Source organism: Oncorhynchus masou, chromosome 22 (genome assembly GCF_036934945.1).
Source record: "Oncorhynchus masou masou isolate Uvic2021 chromosome 22, UVic_Omas_1.1, whole genome shotgun sequence".
In the NCBI taxonomy this organism is placed as follows: domain Eukaryota; kingdom Metazoa; phylum Chordata; class Actinopteri; order Salmoniformes; family Salmonidae; genus Oncorhynchus; species Oncorhynchus masou.
The window spans coordinates 17,720,237-17,747,329 of NC_088233.1; the positions used below are offsets into that span (position 1 = coordinate 17,720,237).

The 27,093-nt window shown below is 42.5% G+C and overlaps 1 protein-coding gene across 4 annotated transcripts in view; it reads left to right on the forward strand.

Annotated features, from left to right (window-relative positions):
* LOC135509109 (transcriptional enhancer factor TEF-1-like) overlaps window positions 1–27,093 on the forward strand; it is a 102,569-nt gene that overhangs the window by 23,356 nt on the left and 52,120 nt on the right. For 3 of the 4 annotated variants that reach the window (XM_064929458.1, XM_064929459.1, XM_064929461.1), the window contains one exon: window positions 21,521–21,761. In XM_064929458.1, coding sequence (XP_064785530.1) covers window positions 21,521–21,761 — 241 coding nt within the window. Of the gene's footprint in view, window positions 1–18,027; window positions 18,085–21,520; window positions 21,762–27,093 lie in introns of those variants that run through there. The other variant, XM_064929460.1, reaches the window with a different exon arrangement.

Genomic DNA, 27,093 nt, shown 5'->3' on the forward strand with positions numbered 1-27,093 from the left:
TAAAATGTTTTTTTTCTTCTGTACCGGCTTCCTGTTTTTCACTCTATTCGGTTAGTATTGTGGAGTAACTACAATGTTGTTGATCCATCCTCAGTTCTCCTATCAAAGCCATTAACTGTTTTAAAGTCACCATTGGCCTCATGGTGAAATCCCTGAGTGGTTTCCTTCCTGTCCCCCGAATGAGTTAGGAAGGACTCCTGTATCTTTGTAGTGACTGGGTGTATTGATACACCATCCAAAGTGTAATTAAGTGTAATTAATTAATAACCATACTTAAAGGGATATTCAGTGTCTGCTTCAATTTTGTATTTTTTTTTCTCATCTACCAATAGGTGCCCATCTTTGCGAGGCATTGGAAAACCTCCCTGGTCTTTGTGGTTGAATCTGTGTTTGAAGTTCAACTGAGTGACCTTACAGATAATTGTATGTGTGGGTTACAAAGATGAGTAGTCATACAAAAGTCCATGCAGCGTATTATGTGACTTGTTTAGCAAATGTTTACTCCTGAACTTATTTAGTCTTGCTATAACAAAGGGGTTCAATACTGATTGACTCAAGAAATGTCAGCTTTTCATTATTAATAAAAAAAAATGGGGAGGAAAACATAATGTGTGTGTGTGTGTGTGCGTGCGTGCGCCAGCCAGCCAGCCAGCAACATATCAATTAAATTGAAGCTGTAACACAACAAAATGTGGAAAAAGTCCAGGTTTGCGAATATTTTCTGAAGGCACTGTAACTCTAATGAATTAAAATAACAGAATGGCACATTTTGAGATGAAATATTTATGCTTTGAGTGTCACCAGTGCATAAGGTTTTCTCATGCTGTAAAAGTTGTATTTTGAAATAGCGCTCAAGGGGTCATTTTTAAGAGATGTTAGGCAAGGATCGGCAACTTTGAAACTGCAGAACCTATATCACATCAAACCAGCCTCTAAATTCCAGGATGAATGCCACGAGCAGAGGATGAATGCCACGAGCAGAGGATGAATGCCGCGAGCAAAGGATGAATGCCGCGAGCAGAGGATGAATGCCGTGAGCAGAGGATGAGTGCTGCCAGTAGAGGATGAATGCCGTGAGCAGAGGATGAGTGCTGTGAGCAGAGGATGAGTGCTGTGAGCAGAGGATGAATGCCGCGAGCAGAGGATGAATGCCGTGAGCAGAGGATGAATGCCGCGAGCAGAGGATGAGTGCCGCAAGCAGAGGATGAGTGCCGCGATTAGAGGATGAGTGCCGCGAGCACACAGACCAGTCAAGAGCGCAGAAATATGGTTGAGAGATCAGAGGATGTTCAATTGTGAGTTTGGGCGAGCTGAACATCATTGTTGCAGATCAAAGAGAAAAATGTCTGAATAAAAAAAAATTGAACCTAAACAAAGAAACATGGTTAAAACATGTAAAAAGCATCAAATTGTCTTTACACTCTCAATTTTTCATTGCTCGCTCTCAAGTCTTGGTACCTTTTGGGTTTCAATGTATCTTTTTTCTGGTCGTCACTAGTTGCCACAAATTCATAATCCCCACCTATTTCTACAATGTATCTAGTTAAAATTTGATTTTTAAACCTAACCTTAACCCTAACCTTAACCCTAATGACACTGCTAATCTTATGCCTAACCTTAAATTAAGACCAAAAAGCACATTTTTGTTCTCTTGAATTTGTATTTTTATTTAGGCTTTGTGGCTGTGGTTTTCTCGATTGGATTTCAGGCTGTTGGGGGGTGGCCTTAGAAGTAGGTGCATGTCAAGAAACCTTACATTGGTCACTTTCACTGGAGTGATGGAGGAACTAACAAATGCTTGCCCTTGGCCAGTCCAGTGTTGTCGTGTGATTGGTTGAGTCTTGGGTGCATATGACCTCAAACTGATATTCAGAGCCGTCTGTTTAGCTTGCTAGCCGGCTTGAACAGTAAGTACCGAACAACTTGGGACACTTGAAACAAACAAAGCCATTGGGAAATAAATTAAATGGCTGTGCTATACCTTGAGTTGAGATGAATCTACTTGCTAAAGTTAGCTAGCTAGCTAATTACTTGTTAGCCAGCAACATTCGTCTGTTAGTGAAGTAACACCATAGTCCATAACTAGTTTGTTTTTCTTCACCTTTCCACAAAGTGTCTGTTATGTGTTTGCATGATATGTGGGCGTTAATCCCAAATGTATTAAAGAATAGGTGGAGTATGGGCATAATTTGGCTGATCTCAGAAATTCATTCATCATACACTAGGTCCTGGCCATAATTTAAGCCAGCTAAATATAATGACTCCATTGTTGAGAATAACATGTGGGTACACGCATAATAATGGCGTAACGATCACGACGTCAAACGAAAGGAAGGACTTGTGGGCAAGTTAAAGGGTAGGAAGCATGACTTTTTACTCACCAGTGTGATCAAAAACATAGTAACTTAGTTTTAGTCACGATCATTTTTATTTAATTTCACCTTTTTTTAACCAGGTAGGCAAGTAGAGAACAAGTTCTCATCTACAACTGCGACCTGGCAGTTACCAAGATGTGCAAACATAGCTATGTTTTTGGGTTGTTACATATTTATTAACTTATTTCCAGATATCTTCTAAACTACCCACATTGCACTATTGCTCAATGTCATATGAAGGATCTAGTCTGCTACCGAGTTCGTATGCTCAAGCTGGCTAAGGTTAGCCACACCGCATGCTCTTCAACACTTTGTGGCGGTGCTATCTAGTGGGAACCCGTTAGCACGGCAGGCTCTGGTGCCTTCAAATTGGTTGCTCTAAGTGTGTAGTACCTCGTCTGTTCTCCTTTTTTGTTTTGTCAACTTTTAGGCATGTTCTCTGTGAAGTAGTTACGGGAGTTTTGTAACGGAATCAATCTACCCCCCCTGCTTTGGTAGCTAACTCAGCCTGCAGTCTTTTAAAAGTTTTCCCATTGGATGGCCCCGGCCATCAATCTGTTTCTGTTCTCTCTTTGCTTTTGATCTGCGGTTTTATTTTAGTGGTGTTCTAGCTGGTCTTCAGTAGTTGGGCTCTAGCTTGCCGACACATAACCGTGGTGGCTGGCTAGGCTAATAGCTAGTTGTCTAAATAGCTAAGGCATATTGCACTGGTGTTGGAGGGCCAGTAGGTGGCACTCTTTCCTCTGGTCTAAAAAAATATCCCAATGCCCCAGGGCAGTGATTGTGTAGGGTGCCGTCTCTCGTATGGGACGTTAAACGGGTCTCCTGACTCTCTGAGGTCATTAAAGATCCCATGGCACTTATCGTAAGAGTAGGGGTGTTAACCCCGGTGTCCTGGCTAAATTCCCAATCTGGCCCTCACCATCACGGTCACCTAATAATCCCCAGTTTACAATTGGCTCATTCATCCCCGTCCTCTCTCCTGTAACTATTCCCCAGGTCGTTGCTGCAAATGAGAATGTGTTCTCAGTCAACTTACCTGGTAAAATAACGGATAAATAAAAATATAGCCAACATTCTTTGACATTTGGTTAGATGGCGCTGTGTATTTACAAAACGTTGGTTTACTTCAATATAGCTGTAAGCTAGTGTGGATAGCAATTGGCCGACTCATTCGGTGCTACCGTAACGTTAGCAGGAAAGTAGGGCTAAAGTTAGCAGGCTAGTTGGCTAGCAACCTTGCACACAGTATTTGCTTGTAAGTTGGCTGAAAATGTAATTGAAACCAGTAGTCATGAGTGCAAACTATTTGGTTTAATTTGAAGTTATATATTTTAAAGTTATTTCTGTTGGGGTTTACATAATAAGGAATAGGCTGGCTTGCCAGTTCCTCCATATAACATCACACCCTGGAAAAACATTTTCTGACATGACTTCGGCATTCTTTGGAATTCTGATCGGTTTTATGTAATAATTCCAAAAATAGAAAAGTGAGGTAACTTTGTTTTGGGACTTTTGATGTGTATACTAATGTAACATAAGGATTTGCATGTGGTTACGTTTATGCTACCTACCTTGATGAAAGATGAAAGATCCGATATTAAGGGTATTTTCTTATCCCATTGGCACACACAGCACATGGGGATTTTGAAGTATATGGAGACACAAAAGGGAGAACCTGCTACATTAACTAGTGCCAAAAAATAGAATGTTAACTAGAATTTAACCAGCTAGACTCGTGGTACACACAGTATTCAAAGGAGGACTGAGGACAAAGCAATGCCCTGCATTCACCAAACATTTAACTAAGGAAAACAGATTTGTTTAATAGTAATTGTCTGATTGGAAGCTAACATTGTCTATCAAATTACATGGTCAAATTATTTAAATTTGGCATTGAAAGTTTTATTGAGTACAGGCAGTAACACAGGAGTCAAATCGCATAGGGAGTTTGATCAGATCACATGTTATCAGCTAGCCAGAGACATCTGTGGAAAGAGCACAAGTAGAACAAAGATATACGTGCAAACAGATAACAAATGTATCATTCAACATAAGATTCCACCTAAAACAATCACGTTAGCTCTGTCCCAATTAATCTCAGCTCAACTCCTCACGTCCTCGATACTCGCATCCTTCTCAAACCGCTTTGGAGGTCTGAGGGGAGGAACCTTGGGTCCTCTCCTCCAATGGGGTTTTAGGAGGCACGGAAAAAGAATGCAAGAAATCGAGAAAAGATCAAATGCACAGAGCTGTTGCATGTTTGCCTCAATATGGGACTGGGCAGAGGTGTACAATCTACGCCAGTCATTAGTATTATTGAGCCATAAGATACCTTCCTTAGACCTTTAATTAAGAAACACATAAATGAGCGTAAGTATGTTTAAGGATACTTAAGCAGTCATACATGACTGTTGTTAGTACGGTGCCATACCTTTACCTCCCTGGTGCAGAAGAGCTTACACGCTAAAGATAAGTTATGGCAGATGTCTGTGGGGGGGGGGGGGGGTCTTGACCACACTCTGGCTGTTCTCCAGACAGTGGTAATGCTGGAACGTGTCCTAGGCACTGTTGGCGGCCACGTAGCCTCCCTCAGAACCACTGATGATTTCCAGGTTCTCACAGTGTAGCATCAGCACAATCTATATAAAGGTGTGTGTGAGAGAATGGGAACTAACCGTGTCGATGAGTGTTTATGGGGGAATGGGAACTAACCGTGTCGATGAGTGTTTATGGGGGAATGGGAACTAACCGTGTCGATGAGTGTTTATAGGGGAATGGGAACTAACCGTGTCAATGAGTGTTTATGGGGGAATGTGAACTAACCATGTCGATGAGTGTTTATGGGGGAATGGGAACTAACCGTGTCGATGAGTGTTTATGGGGGAATGGGAACTAACTGTGTCGATGAGTGTTTATGGGGGAATGGGAACTAACCATGTCGATGAGTGTTTATAGGGGAATGGGAACTAACCATGTCGATGAGTGTTTATGGGGGAATGGGAACTAACCGTGTCGATGAGTGTTTATGGGGGAATGGGAACTAACCATGTCGATGAGTATTTATAGGGGAATGGGAACTAACCGTGTCAATGAGTGTTTATGGGGGAATGGGAACTAACCATGTCGATGAGTGTTTATGGGGGAATGGGAACTAACCGTGTCGTTGAGTGTTTATGGGGGAATGGGAACTAACCATGTCGATGAGTGTTTATGGGGGAATGGGAACTAACCATGTCGATGAGTGTTTATGGGGGAATGGGAACTAACCGTGTCAATGAGTGTTTATGGGGGAATGGGAACTAACCGTGTCGTTGAGTGTTTATGGGGGAATGGGAACTAACCATGTCGATGAGTGTTTATGGGGGAATGGGAACTAACCATGTCGATGAGTGTTTATGGGGGAATGGGAACTAACCATGTTGATGAGTGTTTATGGGGGAATGGGAACTAACCGTGTCAATGAGTGTTTATGGGGGAATGGGAACTAACCATGTCGATGAGTGTTTATGGGGGAATGGGAACTAACCGTGTCGTTGAGTGTTTATGGGGGAATGGGAACTAACTGTGTCGATGAGTGTTTATGGGGACTGGACATCACTTGAGTGCAGAATAGAGGGGCAATCTCAGTCAATCCCTGCCTCTAAACACTGGTCTGGTGAGCACCACCACAGGAGGTTTGTGTCACCTTTATTTGGGGAGGATGGGCTCGTCTTAATGGCTGGAGCGGAATAGGTGGGATGGTATCAAATACAACAAACACATGGTTTTCATGTATGATTCCATTCCAATTGCTCCGTTCCAGCCATTATTTTGAGCAGTTCTCCCCTCAAGCAGCCTCTACTGAGCACCACCTATCTGAGGAGATGAGAAAGAGAGAGGGATGTCACAAAACACTGCACTAAATTTGTGAAAAACAAAACACAGGCCTGTAATCCAGGGTGTATACAGGCTAAGAGTAGACTCCTATACACAACGTATATCCTACACTGCACCTGCATATACACACCCATTGCTCACTCTTTTACGCGCAACATACATACACAGAGACCGAAACTAGGTGTGTGTTTACTGTGATCCAGGGTGGAGGAATATCATCTGGTTGTCATCAGGCATGGTGTTGGCACAGCGACTGTTTGATGAGATCACACTGGGACGCATCACTGTCAACAACACCGCCTCTCATTGGGCCGGTAACTACGCCAACACAACAGGTACATAGACATTGGAATTTGATACCCCTGGTCAGGACTTTGTAGAAGGTGGAGGGATACATATGTGCTGAGTTGTGTGAGGCTTTAGATGATCGCAAAAGCCTAAGAAGAAAGTTACGTCAAGGTCAAAGGTGACTCACAGGTCCAAACTTTGCATCCTCTGCCTCGTAGGTTTAGTGGTCCAGGGCGATGAAGTAGAAACCTGATCTGACTCCACTTTGTCGGACTCCACCTTGTTCTCTACTAACACAATGACCCGTCTGCTGAGAACAACTGCAGTGAGAGAGATAGTAAAATATGATGTCAGGAAATGCCATAGACAGAATTCAATTGGAGTTTAAACGTTTTTACATCTTAGTGTTGCATTCAAGGTAACAGTCCATTTAAAGACTGCTGCTTTATCAATTGGATTATAATGGATAATAATTTAGCCAAATAGGTGATAAAATACTATGTGGCACTGAGGTGAGCTGTACCTAACCTACTTGTACACATTCAACCATCCTCTGTAAAGAACCATCTTTCTAACCAAATAGACAGACGGCAGTTTGTCAAAGTCAATAACATGTCATCCTCTCTACATGACAAATGTCCTAATAACAATGCCTCCATACAGCATCAAACTCTCGGTACCACCAGTGGCGATTTTAGCATGTAAATCTTGGTGGAGGGAAGAAAAAAAACATTGTGGGATGCATGCCAGCAAAGCCACAACACTAAACAATACATTAATTGCACTATAATGGTGCCCACAAACTGTTAAGGCTTACATAAAGTTATCCCAACAGTAGTCCCAACACCTTACCACTGCTACACCTGGCTATCCCCGGAGCCTTTTTTGGCAGCGAAACAGTTCATTCCAAATAATTTACTGCCTTAAAAAAAACGTAGCTGATATTGTCACGCCTTTTCCTGCTTCCCCTCTCTGGCGCTCGACGCCAGGCTGCCCTTCATTACGCACATCTGTCACCATCATTACGCGCAACAGCGCTCATTGGACTCACCCGGACTCTTTTTCTTTGTTGATTGCCCATCTATCTGTCTGCTCCTCAGTTTGTTCCCCATGTCAGTATTGATGCTGTTATGTTTTCCCCTGTCCAGACGCTGTCCTTGTTTGTTTCTTGTCTATTATCCATTAAGTGTTCACTCCTTGTACTTGCTTCTCGTCTCCCAGCGTCTGTCCTTACAGATATGTCTTAAATAAATGTGGCTTCTATTGATATTTGAGATGTACAAACTATGGCATGAAGGGACGACAAGCGGATAAGAGGCATTTAAGACAATGTGCGAGCTAGGATGGACGTAGTCAATATAACTATTTGTTCATCACTTTTGAAATGTACTGTGACAGAATTCAGAACATGTGCCATTCTTAGTGTTCTCCCTGTTCACCGTAGGAACCGTAGGATAAATAAAGGGGGCATATAAGCAGAATGAAAGCTCTTACAATATTCAATGATTACATTTCTCGAAAACAGGCTGTAGGCTACATGTGCACTACCAAGTCAGAACAGTAGGTGAAATGAAGAGGGGAAAATAGACCAAATTACTAAGGTGAGTCACAAAGGTAGAAGCTTTTAGAAGCTTCTAAAGCCATTACATAATTTTCTGGAATTTTCCAAGCTGTTTAAAGGCACAGTCAACTTAGTGTGTGTAAACTTCTGACCCACTGGAATTGTGATACAGTTTATTATCAGTGAAAAAATCTGTCTAAACAATTGTTAGAAAAATTATTTGTGTCATGCACAAAGTAGATCTCCTAACTGACAAACTATAGTTTGTTAACAAGAAATTTGTGGAGTGGTTGAAAAACAAATTTTAATGATTCCAACCTAAGTGTATGTAAACTTCTGACTTCAACTCTATCTCCATAAAAATAAACATCTCTGCTCTCAAATTAATACTTTGTGTGCGGCAATAATGTTCTGCTCACTCAGTCACACTTGAAACTCAAAGTTCAATTTGCGCACCCCCGCTGCATGTGCACTTGCTGGACCCATTCTCAGCTCACTCCACCACATTTGGTGCTTTCGACTGGTCTGTGCGCTCCCCCAAGACCTATCATTTGCGCTCTCGACTCATAGGTGGTTGGCCGAAAAGCCGAGGGAGGAGCTGATTTTTGTTGTATATTTTTTCATTAGATTTTTATTTAACCTTTAACTAGGCAAGTCAGTTAAGAACAAATTCTTATTTGCAATGACGGCCTACCAAAAGGCAAAAGGCCTCCTGCGGGGACGGGATTAAAAATAAAAACATAAATAAAATATAAATATAGGACAAAACACACATCACGACAACAGAGACAACACAACACTACATAAAGAGAGACCTAAGACAACGACATAGCAAGGCAGCAACACATGACAACACAGCATGGTAGCAACACAACATGACAACAACATGGTAGCAACACATGGTAGCAGCACAAAACATGGCACAGACAACGGCACAAAGGGAAAGAAGGTAGAGAGAACAATACATCATGCAAGGCAGCCACAACGGTCAGTAAGAGTGTCCATGATTGAGTCGTTTTATGAATTGTTTGTTATTAACTAACAGGGAAAACATAAAAGTTGAGTAAAGATCAATCTTGTCCTTCTCTCCATGGGGTGATATTTCTTCTGCGCGGCAGTCTCGGGCTATTGCGTGCCCGAGCGCAGCTTAGAGGGAACATTGATTATTACACAGGTGCACCTTGGGCTGGGGCCAATAAAACGCGCAGTTTTGTCACAACACAATGCCAAAATGCCATGTCTCAAGTTTTGAGGGAGCGTACAATTGGCATGCTGACTGCAGGAATGTCTACCAGAGCTGTTGCAAGAAACTGTCATGTTCATTTCTCTACCATAAGCCGCATTCAATGACATTTTAGAGAAGTTGGTTGTGCGTCCAACCGGCCTCACAACCACAGACCACGTGCAACCATGCCAGCCCAGGACCTCCACATCCGGCTTCTTCACCTGCAGGATCATCTGAGACCAGCCAACCAGACAGCTGATGAAACTGTGGGTTTGCACAACTAAAGAATTCCTCCACAAACTGTCAAACTATATCATGGAAGCTTGGGGTGTGGATCAGAAAACCAGTCAGTGTCTTTTAATAAAGTTTAGCTTAATCAATGTCTCGCATGATCAATGAATGATTAGCCTAATTAGCATTATGCGTAACATCCTAGTTGTTGCATCTTTAGATCTTTCATCTTTCAAAATGCTTAACAGATATTTATTTCTATCTCTGTCATACAAACCACTGGCACGTGGTGTACGTTAGAATGGTATTTTCCGGCTACCTACATTTTGGAACATTCTCACATAATGCTGTGTGCGCATTGCTTAATTTATCATTTGAAGAAATAATAGTTTAGCAACATTTTAAACAAAATGTCTTGATCTGTTCCATCAGTCTCATTGTGTTTAAAGACTATCATATAGGCTATGCTGTAAATGTACCTTTAAAACAACAAACTGTCGTTTAAAGCTGGACATTGCACAAAATAGTTTTGATTTCTCTGACAGAACGAACCTTAACTGTTCAGAATATACACAGTGTACAAAACACTAGGAACACCTTCCTGATATTTAATTGCACCCCCTTTTCTCTCAGAACAGCCTCAATTTTCTCAAGGCTTAAAAATCCTTTAACCTGTCTCCTCCCCTTCATCTACACTGATTTTAATAAGGGATCATGTCTTTAACCTGTCTCCTCCCCTTCATCTACACTGATTTTAATAAGGGATCATGTCTTTAACCTGTCTCCTCCCCTTCATCTACACTGATTTTAATAAGGGATCATGTCTTTAACCTGTCTCCTTCCCTTCATCTACACTGATTTTAATAAGGGATCATGTCTTTCACCTGGATTCACCTGGTCAGTCTTATGTATGTCATAGAAAGAGGAAATGTTTTGTACACTTAGTGTACAGTACTATAGTATTGCTATTGACTCCTCCATAGTTCAGAGACGAACCTCACTTGAACCATTCCAATGGAAATCTGCACTGGCTGGCAGTTGGACAGCAAACAAAAGTTTCCAGAGGGTTGTGTTTCACCTCCAAGTCATTAGCACGTGGGTGGGATGACATGACACTGCTGGAGGGGAGACACACGCTCTCCTCTCCTCATGTAGGGAAGTAGCCTGCAACTGTAGCTGTCTGACTGGGCCTGAATCCTGAAAGAGTTACTATGCTGCCTGGTTAGCTTGGTCACTGATCACTTCAGAGCCCAATAGCTGGACATTGTCAACAGTTCAGAACTGTAGACGGAACTGTAGACATGACACACATGGATCGTGTAAGCACAAGTGGATCAACTATGGCAGTTGCTTTTTATAACTGAATATTATTTTCCCTCAACAAAATGTTCTGTTTTTACATAATTCTCTCAAGAACCATTCATAAATTAAGTTGTTGCCTGGAAACAGCGACATCTTTTTGCTTTAGCGGGGTCAAAATTGATTTCCCATTTGTGTGTTAGGTTTGTTTTTGAAGGAAATGCAGCACCACGGTGTTTTCCGTCAGGGTGGAGCAATAAGTAAGGACATTGAAATAGTTCTGTGTGGTTTGCTACTACAGATTTCAAATAATATTGTATGATGAACGAAAATAATAATATTTTTGTATACACCCGTTTCAATTATTAGAATGAAATGGTTCAGGAATGTGTGATAGTCAGATTTTTTTTAAATCAATCTTTACATTGAATATGTAACACAAAATTAAGACAAGGTTTCTATTTAATGTTCTTGTTCCCAGTTTTCCAGCATACAATAAATGTATCTGAAGGTGTCACTAGTAATCTGTATTGACTGAACTTGAACTGAATGACTCATCGTGGTGGAATTCAGTTTATCTCTAGATAGACAATGATAGACGTCAGACTCCAAAAAAAAGCTACATACTGCGTTTAATATTGGTCAAATTCACTTAAATTGATTAGTCTTTAGAGTGACCTGGATTAGGTCGTGCAGCCTCCTTGTATTATGTTATAACATGCAGGGTCATAACTCCAGTCCTTTCTAAACCCTGGAAGGCACATGTTCCTACGTCTCCCTCTCTTTATATCACTAATAAGAGCATTTCCATGGTGTGCAGTCAGGGGGTTGTGGTATGTCGTAATCTGCTCAGACTTAGGTAACTGTTGAATGGACTGACATTTTGATTTCCTCTCACAGCCAGTGATAATTAGCCAGTGTGTTTTGTATTCAGTAGAAACCTCAGAACATCTGTGAATAGCCTGTGTCTGTCTTATTAAGAAGTGTTGCAACAGTCCTCTGCCACATCACTGACCTTGTTACTGCTGTCTTACAGGACAGAGCAACCTGGTTAGGACTGGGGGGTTCGTCAGTGGTCTTTGTGGTGTTGCGGCAGAAGCTGAGAGCTGCACCTCTAAGGATGGTGTTATCATTTGTCATGTCATTTGGAGCTGTGAATGGACTGGAGCTTCATCCAGCTGTGCTCACTGAGAACCAGTCTCTTCTGGCAATGAGGACGTCTCTCTCTGTCAGGTGTTGGAAGAAGGAGGGCACGCTCCTATCAGTCAGACATTCAAAAAAAAATTAATCATAAGATTAGGTCCCACATCTTGTTATGAATGTAGTGTAACTCCAATTGCATCAAATGCAGTGCAATCCACAGGACTTGATGAGAAGGCAGAAGTCAGCATTTCAGAAATATTCCGGCTTTTGCATCCTCTCCTCTCCATTTCTCCAATTATGAAGGCGACAAAGGATGTGTACAGTGTAATGGCATAGTAGGGTAGTAAATAGACCCGTTCAGGTGGAGGGATATTGAAATAATGGCATTGTGCAGAGGCCTCCCCAGAGAGATAAAGGAGCCGTGTCTCACTTAGCCCAGTGCTGTAATGGCACACTGAACAAGATGGGCACACTCTTTCACTGATGCATCATGCTATTGAAATGCAAAGATATATCTGACAGAGAAAAGCATGAAAGAAGGGATTGTCAGGTCATTCCTAATTGAATATCCAGCCTTATGATAGACCCATAAACTAATAGCAGTGTATAAGTAATTCATGTTATCAGTAGAAATGGACTGAATAGCACGGGATAAAAGCATTTTTTCTCAACGCTTGCTTGTAATATGTTGGAAAAGATCTAAGAACATCCTTTGTTTGTAGCCTCTTGTAGATAATTAACCCTTTTGTATCAAATCTGTACCTATTTATACACGTACGTCTCATTTCATAATTACAAAATGCAAAATTGTGTTATGAATAACCTTGTCAGCGGTGTTCACAGAAATATGTACAGGCTTTGTAACTGCCATCTTTGTGTGCTTATATGGATATATATTTTTAAGCCCCATTTCTTTCGGGAGTCCAACTCCTGTTCAATGGGCAGATTAATAGGGAAATATCCCACTATACATCATTTCAGGCATGGCCATGTCCATTTAGTAATGTTGTGTTGAAGTGTTTTCACACTGCCCTTGTGGGGAACAGCTTCCCAGAAATTGCAGAAGATTGGATGCCATGGAGGCAGTGTTATGTGTTTTGGCTTCACTTTAGATGGATGCAGCTTCCAAGAGAGAGAACATCTCAGTCAGGACCACACTGCTGCTTGTGTTTACTGTTACAGTGGTAACATGATCAACCCCCTGGTGATGCAAACACTCATACATATCATTACATTTCATTACAACACACTGTCTGGCGACCTCCTTATTTCCCTGCACATACATCGACGTAGCCCCAGAAGAGCTGGAATTAGAGCAGACAAGGGAGAGAATGACAGAGCGAGACGGCTGCCCGGTGTGGATGTATGCCCTGTTTCTGTGGAATCGCATTCATGTCATGGCGTTTGTTTGGAAGGCTGTCCCTGTCTGGAGGATGAAGTGCAGTGTAAGTATAACCACAGTATATTGCTGCATGAATAATCTCCCTCTCCCATCTGCCACTGGGGCCTCGGACAAGCAGTCCCACTCCAGCATCTAGCGCGGCCAATTTGTACCAATCACAACATTCTGGCTCCCCTTGTCCCCCTCCCTCCCTCCTGCCCTGCATTAGTAGAGTGGAGCAGAAAGACTGTTTGAGCTGAGACATTGCCCCGCATTGTGTACCATCGCAACATAACAGAGCAACCATGTCCAAACATCAGATCCAAATGAGTAAATTCAGATTCTCTTCTTAATGTTTAGTTTTTTCTCACAGGAAGAGCTCAACCATTTATACACTCTTCTACTATGATATTGAAAACTCGACAAAAATGTTAACATTGAGAAACAAATCATCAGACTTGTAAAAATTTGCCCTCTTGTTGCTCATAAAAATCATAGTTGGTGTATTCTAGAAATCAGGGGGGGGGGCTTTCCCAGCGGCCCACACGAACTGGAAATAATCAAGGCCCTGGATGCAGATTAAGGAAGTGATACATTAAACCCAACAGAATAGTTAATTATGCAGTTTTCATTACAGTGACGTGACTCCTCTCATAGGAATCTGTATTTTGCCAATTCAATGCCACAATGCTGATCTGTAGGGATTTACTTATTACAGAAAACATAATTGTGTCACACACTAATTCTCATTTAGAATGAGTACTAAATGCATATGTTACTCATATATTATACAAAACATATAATTATTTTTATGGTTTAGAATGAATAACATAGGCAGCCATCGTTGTGTGTTCCTAAATGCCTATATTTTGAACTTTGGTGGGCTGTGAATATGTATGTCTATGGTTGCCACACACATATGTACAGTATGTACCACATATGCGTGTGGCTGTGCCACAGGAAAGAGCTTAATGTTTTATCACGTTAGGTGCTGTAAGCCTCTTTCTACTTCCTAGAGAGATGGGTTCTGGGAAAGACACTTGTGGGAGTGTGGAGGAAAACCTCAGCCAGATATCCTGCTGGGCAGTGAGGAGTATGGTAGCTAGGCATCTCCAAAACGCTTCTGAGTGTCACTGTTGTCCTTTCCATAAATATATCTGCCGACAGATTCTGAAATGCCAAAAGAGTCCCTTTAAGTTAACATTATTCTTTGTTTACCTTATTGAATCCTCTCCCACTATCTCTGCCATTTACTCCTCAAATAATGCTACTATGTCAAACTAACGAAAGGAGAAGGTATTTTAAAATATTAATTCAACATCTGACAACCCTTATTTATCAGCGGTAAGTGATTTACTAACTCCGTTCATAATTCTGTCAGGGGGAGAGAAATAAAGGACCACTCATTTAGTGATTGGAATGGAACGTTTTCCATCCCCACCAATAGCAGGAGTTAGTTGTGCCGTGTCAGCACTCGGCACACAAACTAATTGAGTCAAAGCTACGCCTACTCTGCGTGAGATTCTTTAACAGCAGCCTCCACCCCTATCAATCACACACACCCACGCACACTCACGCATGCACACACACACACAAGATCCTCTAGTGTACTGACATTCTAGAGGAAACATGTTACTGCTATAGTTGCTCTTTACCACAAAGCGTGCTAAATTAATAGGATCTTGTTTGAGAAGAAGGCGTTGCTGCTCGGCAACTGGATGAGAATGAGGGGAGGGTTGCAGCTGTGTGGCCATCTCCAGAAAGTCACTTCAATCAGTGTAGATCAAATCAAATCAAATTGTATTAGTCACATGCGCCGAATACAACAGGTGTAGATCTTACAGTGAAATGCTTACTGACAAGCCCCTAACCAACAATGCAGTTAAAAAAAAATATGGATAAGAATAAGAGATAAAAGTAACAAGTAATTAAAGAGCAGCAGTAAATTAACAATAGCGAGACTATAAACAGGGGGTTCCCGGACAGAGTCAATGTGCGGGGGCACCGTTTAGTAGAGGTATTATGTACATGTAGGTAGAGTTATTAAAGTGACTTTGCATAGATGACAACAGAGAGTAGCAATGGTGTAAAGAGGGGGGGTGGGGGGGAAAAGCAAATAGTCTGGGTAGCCATTTGACTAGATGTTCAGGTCTTATGGCTTGGGTGAGAAGCTGTTTAGGAGCCTCTTGGTCCTAGACCTGTCGCTCCGGTACCGCTTGCCGTGCGGTAGCAGAGAGAACAGTCTATGACTAGCGTGGCTGGAGTCTTTGACAATTTGTATGGCCTTCCTCTGACACCGCCTGGTAGAGAGGTCCTGGATGGCAGGAAGCTTGGCCTCAGTGATGTACTGGGTCGTTCGCACTACCCTCTGTAGTGCCTTGCGGTCGGAGGCCGAGCAGTTGCCATACCAGGCAGTGAGGCAATCAGTGCTCTTGATGGTGCAATTGTAGAGCCTTTTTGAGGATCTGAAGACCATGCCAAACCTTTTCAGTATCCTGAGGGGGAAAAGGTTTTGTCGTGCCCTCTTCACGACTGTCATGGTGTGCTTGGAACATGTTAGTTTGTTGATGATGTGGACACCAAGGAACTTGAAGCTCTCAACCTGCTCCACTGCAGCCCCGTCGATGAGAATGGGGGTGTGTTAGGTCCTCCTTTTCCTGTAGTCCACAATCATATCCTTTGTCTTGATCACGTTGCGGGAGAGGTTGTTGTCCTGGTACCACATGGTCAGATCTCTGACCTCCTCCCTATAGGTTGTCTCGTCGTTGTCGGTGATCAAGCCTACCACTGTTGTGTCATCGGCAAATTGAATGATGGTGTTGGAATCATGCCTGGCCGTGCAGTCATGAGTGAACAGGGAGTACAGGAGTGGACTGAGCACACACCCCTGAGGGGCCCCTGTGTTGAGGATCAGCGTGGCGGATGTGTTGTTACCTACCCTTACCACCTGGGGGTGGCCCGTCAGGAAGTCCAGGATCCAGTTGCAGTGGCAGGTGTTTAGTCCCAGGGTCCTTAGCTTATTGATTAGCTTTGAGTGCACTAAACTTTGAGCTGTAGTCAATGAATAGCATTCTCACATAGGTGTTCCTTTTGTCCAGGTGGGAAAGGGCAGTGTGGAGTGCAAGAGAGATTGCATCATCTGTGGATCTGTTGGGGCGGTATGCAAATGGAGTGGGTCTAGGGTTTCTGGGATGGGCTTCACAGGCAAGGATATTGCTGCCAGTAAGATTGCACCTAAATCAACCATTTATCGGATCATCAAGAACTTCAAGGAGAGCGGTTCAATTGTTGTGAAGAATACTTCAGGGCTCCCAAGAAAGTCCAGCAAGCGCCAGGACCGTCTCCTAAAGTTGATTCAGCTGTGGGATCGGTGCACCACCAGTACAGAGCTTTCTCAGGAATGGCAGCAGGCAGGTGTGAGTATATCTGCACGCACAGTGAGGCGAAGACTTTTGGAGGACGGCCTGGTGTCAAGAAGGGCAGCAAAGAAGCCACTTCTCTCCATGAAAAACATCAGGGACAAACTGATATTCTGCAAAAGGTACAGGGATTGGACTGCTGAGGACTGGGGTAAAGTCATTTTCTCTGATGAATCACCCTTCCGATTGTTTGGGGCATCCGGAAAAAAGCTTGTCCGGAGAAGACAAGGTGAGCGCTACCATCAGTCCTGTGTCATGCCAACAGTAACGCATCCTGAGACCATTCATGTGTGGGGTTCCTTTTCAGCCAAGGGTGTAGGCTCACTCACAATTTGCCTAAGAACACAGCCATGAATAAAGAATGGTACCAACACTTCCTCCGAGAGCAACTTCTCCCAACCATCCAGGGACAGTTTGGTGACGAACAATGACTTTTCCAGCATGATGGAGCACCTTGCCATAAGACAAAAGTGATAACTAAGTGGCTCGGGGAACAAAACATCAATATTTTGGGTCCATGGCCAGGAATCTCCCCAGACCTTAATCCCATTGAAAACTTGTGGTCAATCCTCAAGAGGCGGGTGGACAAACAAAAACCCACAAATTCTGACAAACTCCAAGCATTGATTATGCAAGAATGGGCTGCCATCAGTCAGGATGTGGCCCAGAAATTAATTGACCGCATGCAAGGGCGGATTGCAGCGGTCTTGAAAAAGAAGGGTTAACCTTGCAAATATTGACTCTTTGCAACAACTTCATGTAATTGTCAATAAAAGCCTTTGACACTTATCAAATGCTTGTAATTATACTTCAGTATTCCGTAGTAACCGTAATCTGACAAAAATATCTAAAGACACTGAAGCAGCAAACTTTGTGAAAATTAATATTTGTGTCATTCTCAAAACTTTTGGCCACGACTGTACATTCAGGTGGCAGGTTAGATGGAGGTCATGACACTCCATCCTAGATAAGTCAGAGTTTGCCTCTTGGGTCCAGCAGGCAGAGTTCAATAACTACAGCACATGTAAGATGCAGGACGATGGCACTCTTCTCATACTGAGTAGCCTACAGAGTAATGTGAGAAGAATGCAATTTCTGAACTTATGTTATAAATTTCAGGTGTTACCGTTCCATGTCAAATAAACCACCCTTCATATAATACTGTAGCAGTTTTCTGCTAAAATAACAATGTGCAAATATTACAATTGTTGTCTCTTTTATTGTCATTCACAGCCAATGCAGATCATGTATGGTGTCCAATACGGAAGTTTACATACACTTAGGTAGGAGTCATTAACTCATTTCTCAACCACTCCACAATTTTTTCGTTAATTAACAAACTATAGTTTGGCAAGTCGGTTAGGACATCTACTTTGTGCATGACACAAGTCATTTTCCAACAATTGTTTACAGACAGATTTTTTTCACTTAGAATTCACCGTATCACAATTCCAATGGGTCAGAAGTTAACATAGACTAATTGACATCATTTGTACCTGTGGATGTATTTCAAGGCCTACCTTCAAGGTCAGTGTCTCTTTGCTTGACACCATGGGAAAATCAAAAGTAATCAGCCAAGACTTCAGAAAGAAATTGTAGACCTCCACAAGTCTGGTTCATCCTTGGGAACAATTTCCAAACTCCTAAAGGTACCACGTTCATCTCTACAAACAATGGTAAGCAAGTATAAACACCATGGGACCACGCAGCCGTCATACCGCTCAGGAAGGAGACGCGTTCTGTCTCCTAGAGATGAACCTACTTTGGTAAGAAAAGTTCAAATCAATCCCAGAACAACAGCAAAGGACCCTGTGAAGATGCTGGAGGAAACAGGTACAAAAGTATCTATATCCACAGTAAAACGAGTCCTATATCGACATAACCTGAACCTCAGCAAGGAAGAAGCCACTGCTCCAAAACCGCCATAAAAAGCCAGACTACGGATTGCAACTGCACATGGGGACAACATCTCAAGACATCAGTCAGGAAGTTAAAGCTTGGTCGCAAATGGGTTTTCAAATGGACAATGTCCCCAAGCATACTTACAATGTTGTGGCAAAATGGTTTAAGGACAACAAAGTCAAGGTATTGGAGTGGCCATCACAAAGCCCTGACCTCAATCCCATAGATAATTTGTGGGTAGAACTGAAAAAGCGTGTGCAAGCAAGGAGGCCTACAAACCTGACTCAGAAACACCAGCTCTGTCAGGAGGAATGGGCCAAAATTCACCCAACTTATTGTGGGAAGCTTGAAGAAGGCTACCCGAAACGTTTGACCCAAGTTAAACAATTTAAAGGCAATGCTACCAAATACTAATTTGGTGTAAGTAAACTTCTTACCCAATGAGAATGTGATGAAAGAAATAAAAGCTGAAATAATTCTCTCTACTATTATTCTGACATTTCCCATTCTTAAAATGAAGTGGTGATCCTAACTGACCCAAGACAGGGTATTTTTATTAGGATTAAATGTCAGGAATTGTGAAAAACTGAGTTTAAATGTATTTGGCTAAGGTGTATGTAAACTTCTGACTTCAACTGTAGCTACAGTGCCTTGCACTGTGAAATTTAAATTTAAAAAAAGTAAGTTAAGAACAAATTCGTATTTTCTATGACAGCCTAGGAACAGTGGGTTAACTGCCTTGTCCAGGGCCCCCTAAATAAGATCTGGTGAAACCAATTACCTTCAGAAGTCACATTATTAGTTAAAGTCCACCTATGTGTAATCTAAGTGTCACATGATCTGTCACATGATCTCAGTATATTTACACCTGTTCTGAAAGCCCCAGAGTCTGCAACGCCATTAAGCAAGGGGCACCATGAAGACCAAGGATCACTCCAAACAGGTCAAAGTTCTGGAGAAGTACAGATCAGGGTTGGGTTATAAAAAACATTCCAAAACTTTGAATATCCCACGGAGCACCATTAAATATATTATTAAAAACTGGAAAGGATATGGCACCACAATAAACCTGCCAAAAAAGGCATTAATCAGAGGGGCAACAAAGAGACCAAAGATAACCCCGAAGGAGCTGCAAAGCTCCACAGCGGAGATTGGAGTATATGTCCATAGGACCACTTTTAGCCGTACACTCCGCAGAGCTGGGAGTTACAGAAGGGTGGCCAGAAAAAAGCCATTGCTTAAAGAAAAAAATAAGCAAACACGTTTGGTGTTCACCAAAAGGCATGTGGGAGACTCTCCAAACATATGTAAGAAGGTACTCTGGTCAGATGAGACTAAAATCAAGGAAAATGTTATGTCTGGCGCAAAACCAACACCTTTCATCACCCGAGAACTACATCCCACAGTGAAAAACGGTGGTGGCAGCATCATGCTGTGGGGGTGTTTTTCATTGACAGGGACTGGGAAACTGGTCAGAATTGAAGGAATGATGGATGGCGCTAAATACAGGGAAATTATTGCGGGAAACCTGTTTGTCTCCCAGAGATTTGAGACTGGGATGGAGGTTCACCTTCCAGCAGGACAATGACCCTAAGCATACTGCTAAAGCAACACTTGAGTGGTTTAAGGGGAAACATTTAAATGTCTTGGAATAGCCTAGTCAAAGCCCAGACCATAATCCAATTGAGAATCTGTGGTATGACTTAAAGATTGTTGTGTACGCCAGCGGAACCCATCCAACTTGAAGAATCTGGAGCAGTTTTGCCTTGAAGAATGGGCAGAAATCCCAGTGGCTAGATGTGTCAAGCTTAGAGACATCTACCCCAAGAGACATGCAGCTGTGATAGCTCTACAAAGTACCGACTTGGGGGGAGGGGGGGGGGTGAATAGTTATGCACGCTCAAGTTTTCTGTTTTTTTGTCTTATTTCTTGTTTGTTTCACAATAAAAAATATTTTGCATCTTCAAAGTGGTAGACATGTTGTGTAAATCAAATGATACAAACCCCCCAAAAAATCTATTTTAATTCCAGGTTGCAAGGCAACAAAATAGGAAAAATACCAAGGGGGTGAATACTTTTGCAAGCCACTGTATGCACGTATACAGTGCCTTCAGAAAGTATTCACACCCCTTGACTTTTTCCACGTTTTGTTGTGCTGCAGCCTGAATTTAAAATCGCTTAGATTGTCACTGGCCTACACACAACACCCCTTAATGTCAAAGTGGAATTATGTTTTTTGAAATTTTAACAATTGAAATGAAAATGAAAAGCTGAAATGTCTTGAGTCAGTAAGTATTCAACCCCTTTGTTAGGACAAGCCTAAATACGTTCAGGAGTAACAATGTGCATAACAAGTCACATAATAAGTTGCATGGACTCACTCTGTGTGCAATAATAGAATTAAATATTGATTTGTGAATGACTACCTCATCTCTATACCCCACTCATACAATTATCTGTAAGGTCCCTTAGTCGAGCTGTGAATTTCAAACACAGATTCAACCAGTACCATGGGAAAATATTTAAATTTGTATATTTTGTTCACATAATATCATTTAAAAGTATGCATTAAGGTATCTGTAATATAATGTGTGGCAAAAACTAATGTAGACCTTAATAAATGCATTTCTATAGTTTGCCAAAAAAAAATACAATGTTGGGGGAGTGCCAAGATGGAGGCACGGTGGCTTCAACACAGCACCATCAACAGTCATCTAGTGTGTATATATAAATCATTTGTTTACATTCTGCTCTTTAACTAACTGACTGACTGTCTGTCTGTCTGTTCCACTGCTCCTCTACATGTTCTCCCCCTAGTGTGCTCAGGGCCTGGGCTTGGACGAGCGCACTGCCACCATGGACCATAGCAGCTGGAGCGGAAGCGAGAGCCCTGCAGACGACATGGAGAGGATGAGCGACGAGGCTGACAAGGGCATGGACGGGGACCCCGAGGGGGTGTGGAGCCCCGACATCGAACAGAGCTTCCAGGAGGCACTGGCCATCTACCCCCCCTGTGGGCGCAGGAAAATCATCCTTTCAGACGAGGGAAAGATGTATGGTGAGTAGGCTACAGGGAAGGAGGAAGAGAAGAACCCCAATGAAGGCTGTTAGAACTGCACTATTGTTCACAGAAGTGGAGAATGTGGGAGCTATATTTAGCAGAATTATTAGAAGGAACACATATACTGTACAGTGTTTCTGGAAGTTAGTGAGAGTGTGAAAGTGCTGTAAGTTAGGGAGAGATGCGACCAGTCAGTCTCTGCTGGAGGCCTTGAGTGCTACAGGAGGGAGGCAGGGGTTTAGAACTAAAGCTAGTGTGAACCATTACTGGGGAGCAGATGGTCTTATGTCTGCCACCAGCTGCGCTGTACACTCTCCCCCCTCCCCCTTCCCCTGTTTCTCACACACACACTCCCTCACTCTTCCTCTCTTCTGTCTGCTCTCATGTAACCTCGTCCCCAGGCTATTTCGCACAGTGCACATAAACCTAGGATATCAATGATTCAAAGTAGGCCTTAGTGGGAGTGACCATAGAATTCTATGGGAGTGACCTACTGAGTGAAGAATTTGTCATAATTACATTTCTGTGAATCACACAACTGTGAGGTATGGTGAGGGTTAGGGGTGGAAGGTGTTATGGGAGATGATTGGTTGGTAGATTAAGCCAATGCCTATGAGCCGGGAGATTCTCTTGATCTTTCTGTATTGGCTAATGAAGGCCAAGTTTGACAAGTTGGTCCACCAGACTCTTCACACATTTGGTCAGAAGTGTTTGGGAACGAGATAAGCTCTCATGCTGTGGTGATTTTAGCATGTAAATCTTGGTGGAGCAAAAAATAAAATAATGTTTTAGGTGCATGCCAGCAAAGCCACAACACTAAACAAACATTAATTGCACTATAACAGGTATTCCCAAACTGTGTACAGGGCATGTGCAATGCCGCGGGGTACGCCATATAAAAATGGTGTTCACATTTTTTATTTGTTTTATTTTCAAACAGTCCTTTTATATTTTTCAACAGGGCTATACATTTGGGTGAGTTTTTTTTCTCATCTGAGTAGCCTCGTTTCACTCCCAAAAATAAAATTAAACCATCTCGTGTTCAGCGAAGTAACACCACAATGTCAAATACACGTAGCCGAGTCAAATAATTAACATCCAATCACATTAACTGTTACTCTCTCACGGAAATTACAACAATGGTCCATGTGTAGTCACGTAGCTGCTGCTCATGTTGGTATCTGTACTGATGGTGCAAAACCCATGACAGGGAGACATAGTGGAGTGGTAATGCACAGGCAAGCAGTTGCTCCCGACACCTTGAAATACAGTGGGGCAAAAAAGTATTTAGTCAGCCACCAATTGTGCAAGTTCACCCACTTAAAAAGATGAGAGAGGCCTGTAATTTTCATCATAGGTACACTTCAACTATGACAGACCAAATGAGAAGAAAAAAATCCAGAAAATCACATTGTAGGATTTTTAATTAATTAATTTGCAAATTATGGTGGAAAATAAGTATTTGGTCACCTACAAACAAGCAAGATTTCTGGCTCTCACAGACCTGTAACTTCTTCTTTAAGAGGCTCCACTGTCCTCCACTCATTACCTGTATTAATGGCACCTGTTTGAACTTGTTATCAGTATAAAAGACACCTGTCCACAACCTCAAACAGTCACACTCCAAACTCCACTATGGACAAGACCAAAGAGCTGTCAAAGGTTCAGCTGTTCTTTAAGATCGTTAGCAATGTCATTTATACGTCTGGCGACAGTGTCATTGCACAGAAGGGTAGTTTTTATTTTTGCAGCACTTGAGTCATCCAGCATGGCAGAGACCATGTCTAATGCTGCAGGCAGTATCAGCTCCTCTGCTATGGAGTGGGGTTTTTTGCACTGAGCAATTTGGTACGCCACCTTATGTGATGCTAACAGTGCTCGCTGGTTTACTGAAGTAGCATTCACAAAGCGGGACGATTGTTGGCCATATTCGGCACGTTTTCGCTAAAAAAACTCAAGCGGCTTATTGCTGTTATTGGGGTGTAATGTCTTTAAGTGACGCCTTAATTTATTTGGCTTCATGCTGTCCGCTGCCAACATTTTTAGACACAGTAAACATACTGGTCTTTCCTCGTCTCCCACCGTAGTCACAGTGAAGCCAAGCGCTACATACGCTTCGTCATATTTCCTCGTTTTAGCTTTTGGGAGACTTACGTTTGTCTCATTATCTCCGTCTCTCTCCGCCTTTCTTTTCATCCCTGTTAAATATTTTTCCATGGTGTCTCTTAAGGGATTGTTATCTGCACTTCATATCTCCTGCTCTGTGCTGTGTGCTCTTGTTCGGTGCAAAAAAAAACTAATCCCCACGGCAAAAAAAAACATGTTCCCCGGGGTCACACGAGCCCCCCCTAGCATCGCTCCGAGTCCCCCCAGGGGGGCTCGCTCCACTATTTGAGAAGGACTGCCATAAGGCAAAATTGATTAATAAGTGGCTCGGGGAACAAAACATTGATATTTTGGGTCCATGGCCAGGAATCTCCCCAGACCTTAATCTCATTGAGAACTTGTGGTCAATCCTCAAGAGGTGGGTGGGCAAACAAAACCCCACAAATTCTGACAAACTCCAAGCATTGATTATGCAAGAATGGGCTGCCATCAGTCAGGATGTGGCCCAGAAGTTAATTGACAGCATGCCAGGGTGGATTGCAGCGGTCTTGAAAAAGAAGGGCCAACCTTGCAAATATTGACTCTTTGCATCAACTTCATGTAATTGTCAATAAAAGCCTTTGACACTTATGAAATGCTTGTAATTAAAACTCAGTGTTCCATAGTAACATCTGACAAAAATATCTCAAGACACTGAGGCAGCAAACTTTGTGAAAATTAATATTTGTGTCATTCTCAAAACCTTTGGCCATGACTGTAGTAACCAAAAAAAGTGTTATTTTATATTTGAGATTCTTCAAAGTAGCCACCCTTTGCCTTGATGATAGCTTTACACACTCTCGGCATTCTCTCAGCCAGTTTCATGAGGTAGTCACCTAGAATGTATTTCAATTAACAGGTGTGTATTGTTAAGAGTTAGTTTGTGGAATTAAGCCAATCAGTTGTGTTGTGACAAGGTAGGGGTGGTATACAGAAGATAGCCCTATTTGGTAAAAGACCAAGTCCATATTATGGCAAGAACAACTCAAATAAGCAAAGAGAAATGACAGCCCATCATTACTTTAAGACATGAAGGTCAGTCAATCTGAAACATTTCAATAACTTTGAAAGTTTCTTCAAGTGCAGTCGTAAAAACCATGAAGCACTATGATGAAACTCTCTCATGAGGACCGTCACAGGAAAGGAAGACCCAGAGTTACCTCTGCTGCAGAGGATAAGTTCATTAGTTAACTGCACGTCAGAAATTGCAGCCCAAATAAATGCTTCACAGAGTTCAATTAACAGACACATCTCAACATCAACTGTTCAGAGGAGACTGCGTGAATCAGGCCTTCATGGTTGACTTACTGCAAAGAAACCACTACTAAAGGACACCAATAAGAAGAAGAGACTTGCTTTGGCCAAGAAACATGAGCAATGGACATTAGACCAGTGGAAATCTGTCCGTTGGTCTGTTGAGTCCAAATTTGAGATTTTTGGTTCCAACCGCCGTGCCTTTGTGAGACGCAGATTAGGTGAACGGATGATCTCCGCATGTGGGGTTCCCACCGTGAACCATGGAGGAGGAGATATGATGGTTTGGGGGTGCTTTGCTGGTGATACTGTCAGTGATTTAGTTCGAATTCAAGGCACACTTAACCAGCATGTCTACCACAGCATTCTGCAGTGATACACCATCCCATCTGTTTTGCGCTTAGTGGGACTATCATTTGTTTTTCAACAGGACAATGACCCAACACACCTTCCGGCTGTGTAAGGGCTATTTGACCAAGGAGAGTGATAGCTTACTGCATCAAATGACCTGGCCTCCACAATCACCCGACCTCAACCAAATTGAGATGGTTTGGGATGAGTTGGACCGCAGAGTGAAGGAAAAGCCGCCAACAAGTGATCAGTATATATGGGAACTCCTTTAAAATGGTTGGTAAAGCATTCCTCATGTTGCTGGTTGAGAGAATGCCAAGAGTGTGCAAAGCTGTCATCAAGGCAAAGGGTGGTTACTTTGAATACTCTATATGGTTCGTTGCCACTGTTCTCATGTGACCTCACTACCCAAGCTCACAGTAAGAAAGAGTAAGAAATCTTATGTAAGATATGGAGAAAACAGACACATTTTTAATTTCAGAATTATCAGCACTGTGGCACTTTGAGAGCTTTTTGTGAACTTCTGCTGGTTATAAGTGTGTGTACTTCTATACGTTGTTGTGTATAATTCAACAGTGATGCATACTGTGCTGTATAAATGTATTTGGGTTGTTTCTGAGGCTCTTGACCCACTATGGAGTCAAATAGAGTCATCTACTTTGTGTCTGAGTTTTTGTTTATTGAATTTTGCACAACTGCTTCAGGGTTGTGATTTATTGAGTAGGATCAGAACAGGGTAGGGCAGAGGTCCTCAGTATTGGATCTTTTCTAGACTCAGTTGATTGTTTGTTTACCATCTGTAGACATAAGAATGATCTCTCTGGAATTTTACTCAAAAAACATTTAAAACACTTAAGGCCACTTTAGGGCTCTAATTTAATCTGTATCGCCAAAGCGTTACAGATTTCACAATCGAAATTTAAAGGTAATTACCAATTGAGCCGACATATGCAGCGTTTACCATGAATCCAGTCTCCGCTAACGCGGGATCATTGCCTTTAAATCCTGTTGACGATCACTATGCTGTGAGCCCTCCCTCTAATCCCCCAAACAGAGAGGTGCTCTAGGCTGATTTAAGTGGGTTGGTTGATAGAAATACAATGGTTTGCATTAGTTAGTGCTGGAACCACACAGATGGCCTGGATTCAATAACTTAATTGTGCTGTCCACCGGGTCGCATCCTTATGAGACAACAGACAGTGATTGAGCTCTCACGACATGAGACATTGTTTGACGAGGTACTTTGCGGTACCGTGTTGGGTGGCATTGGAATCTGAACATTGAGAGACTGGAGGAATGACGCAGAGCGGCCTAGATTGCTCAGTAGAGGCGGAGTGAGGCGAGGTTCTGGTCCTCCTGAGTGCCTCTCTTCAGCCCTCTGCTCCCTCCGCTCAATGCAGTTAATTAGTAACTGTCTCTATAGCAACTGCCTTTTTACTCTAAACAATGTTTATTGACTGGGGGGGGGTTGACTGGGGCTGGGAGGGGAGTGACTAGGTTGGGGTGGCTGGGGGAGAGTGGCTAGTGCTGGGGGGGTGATTGGAGCTGGGGGGAGTGACTGGAGCTGGGGGGAGTGACT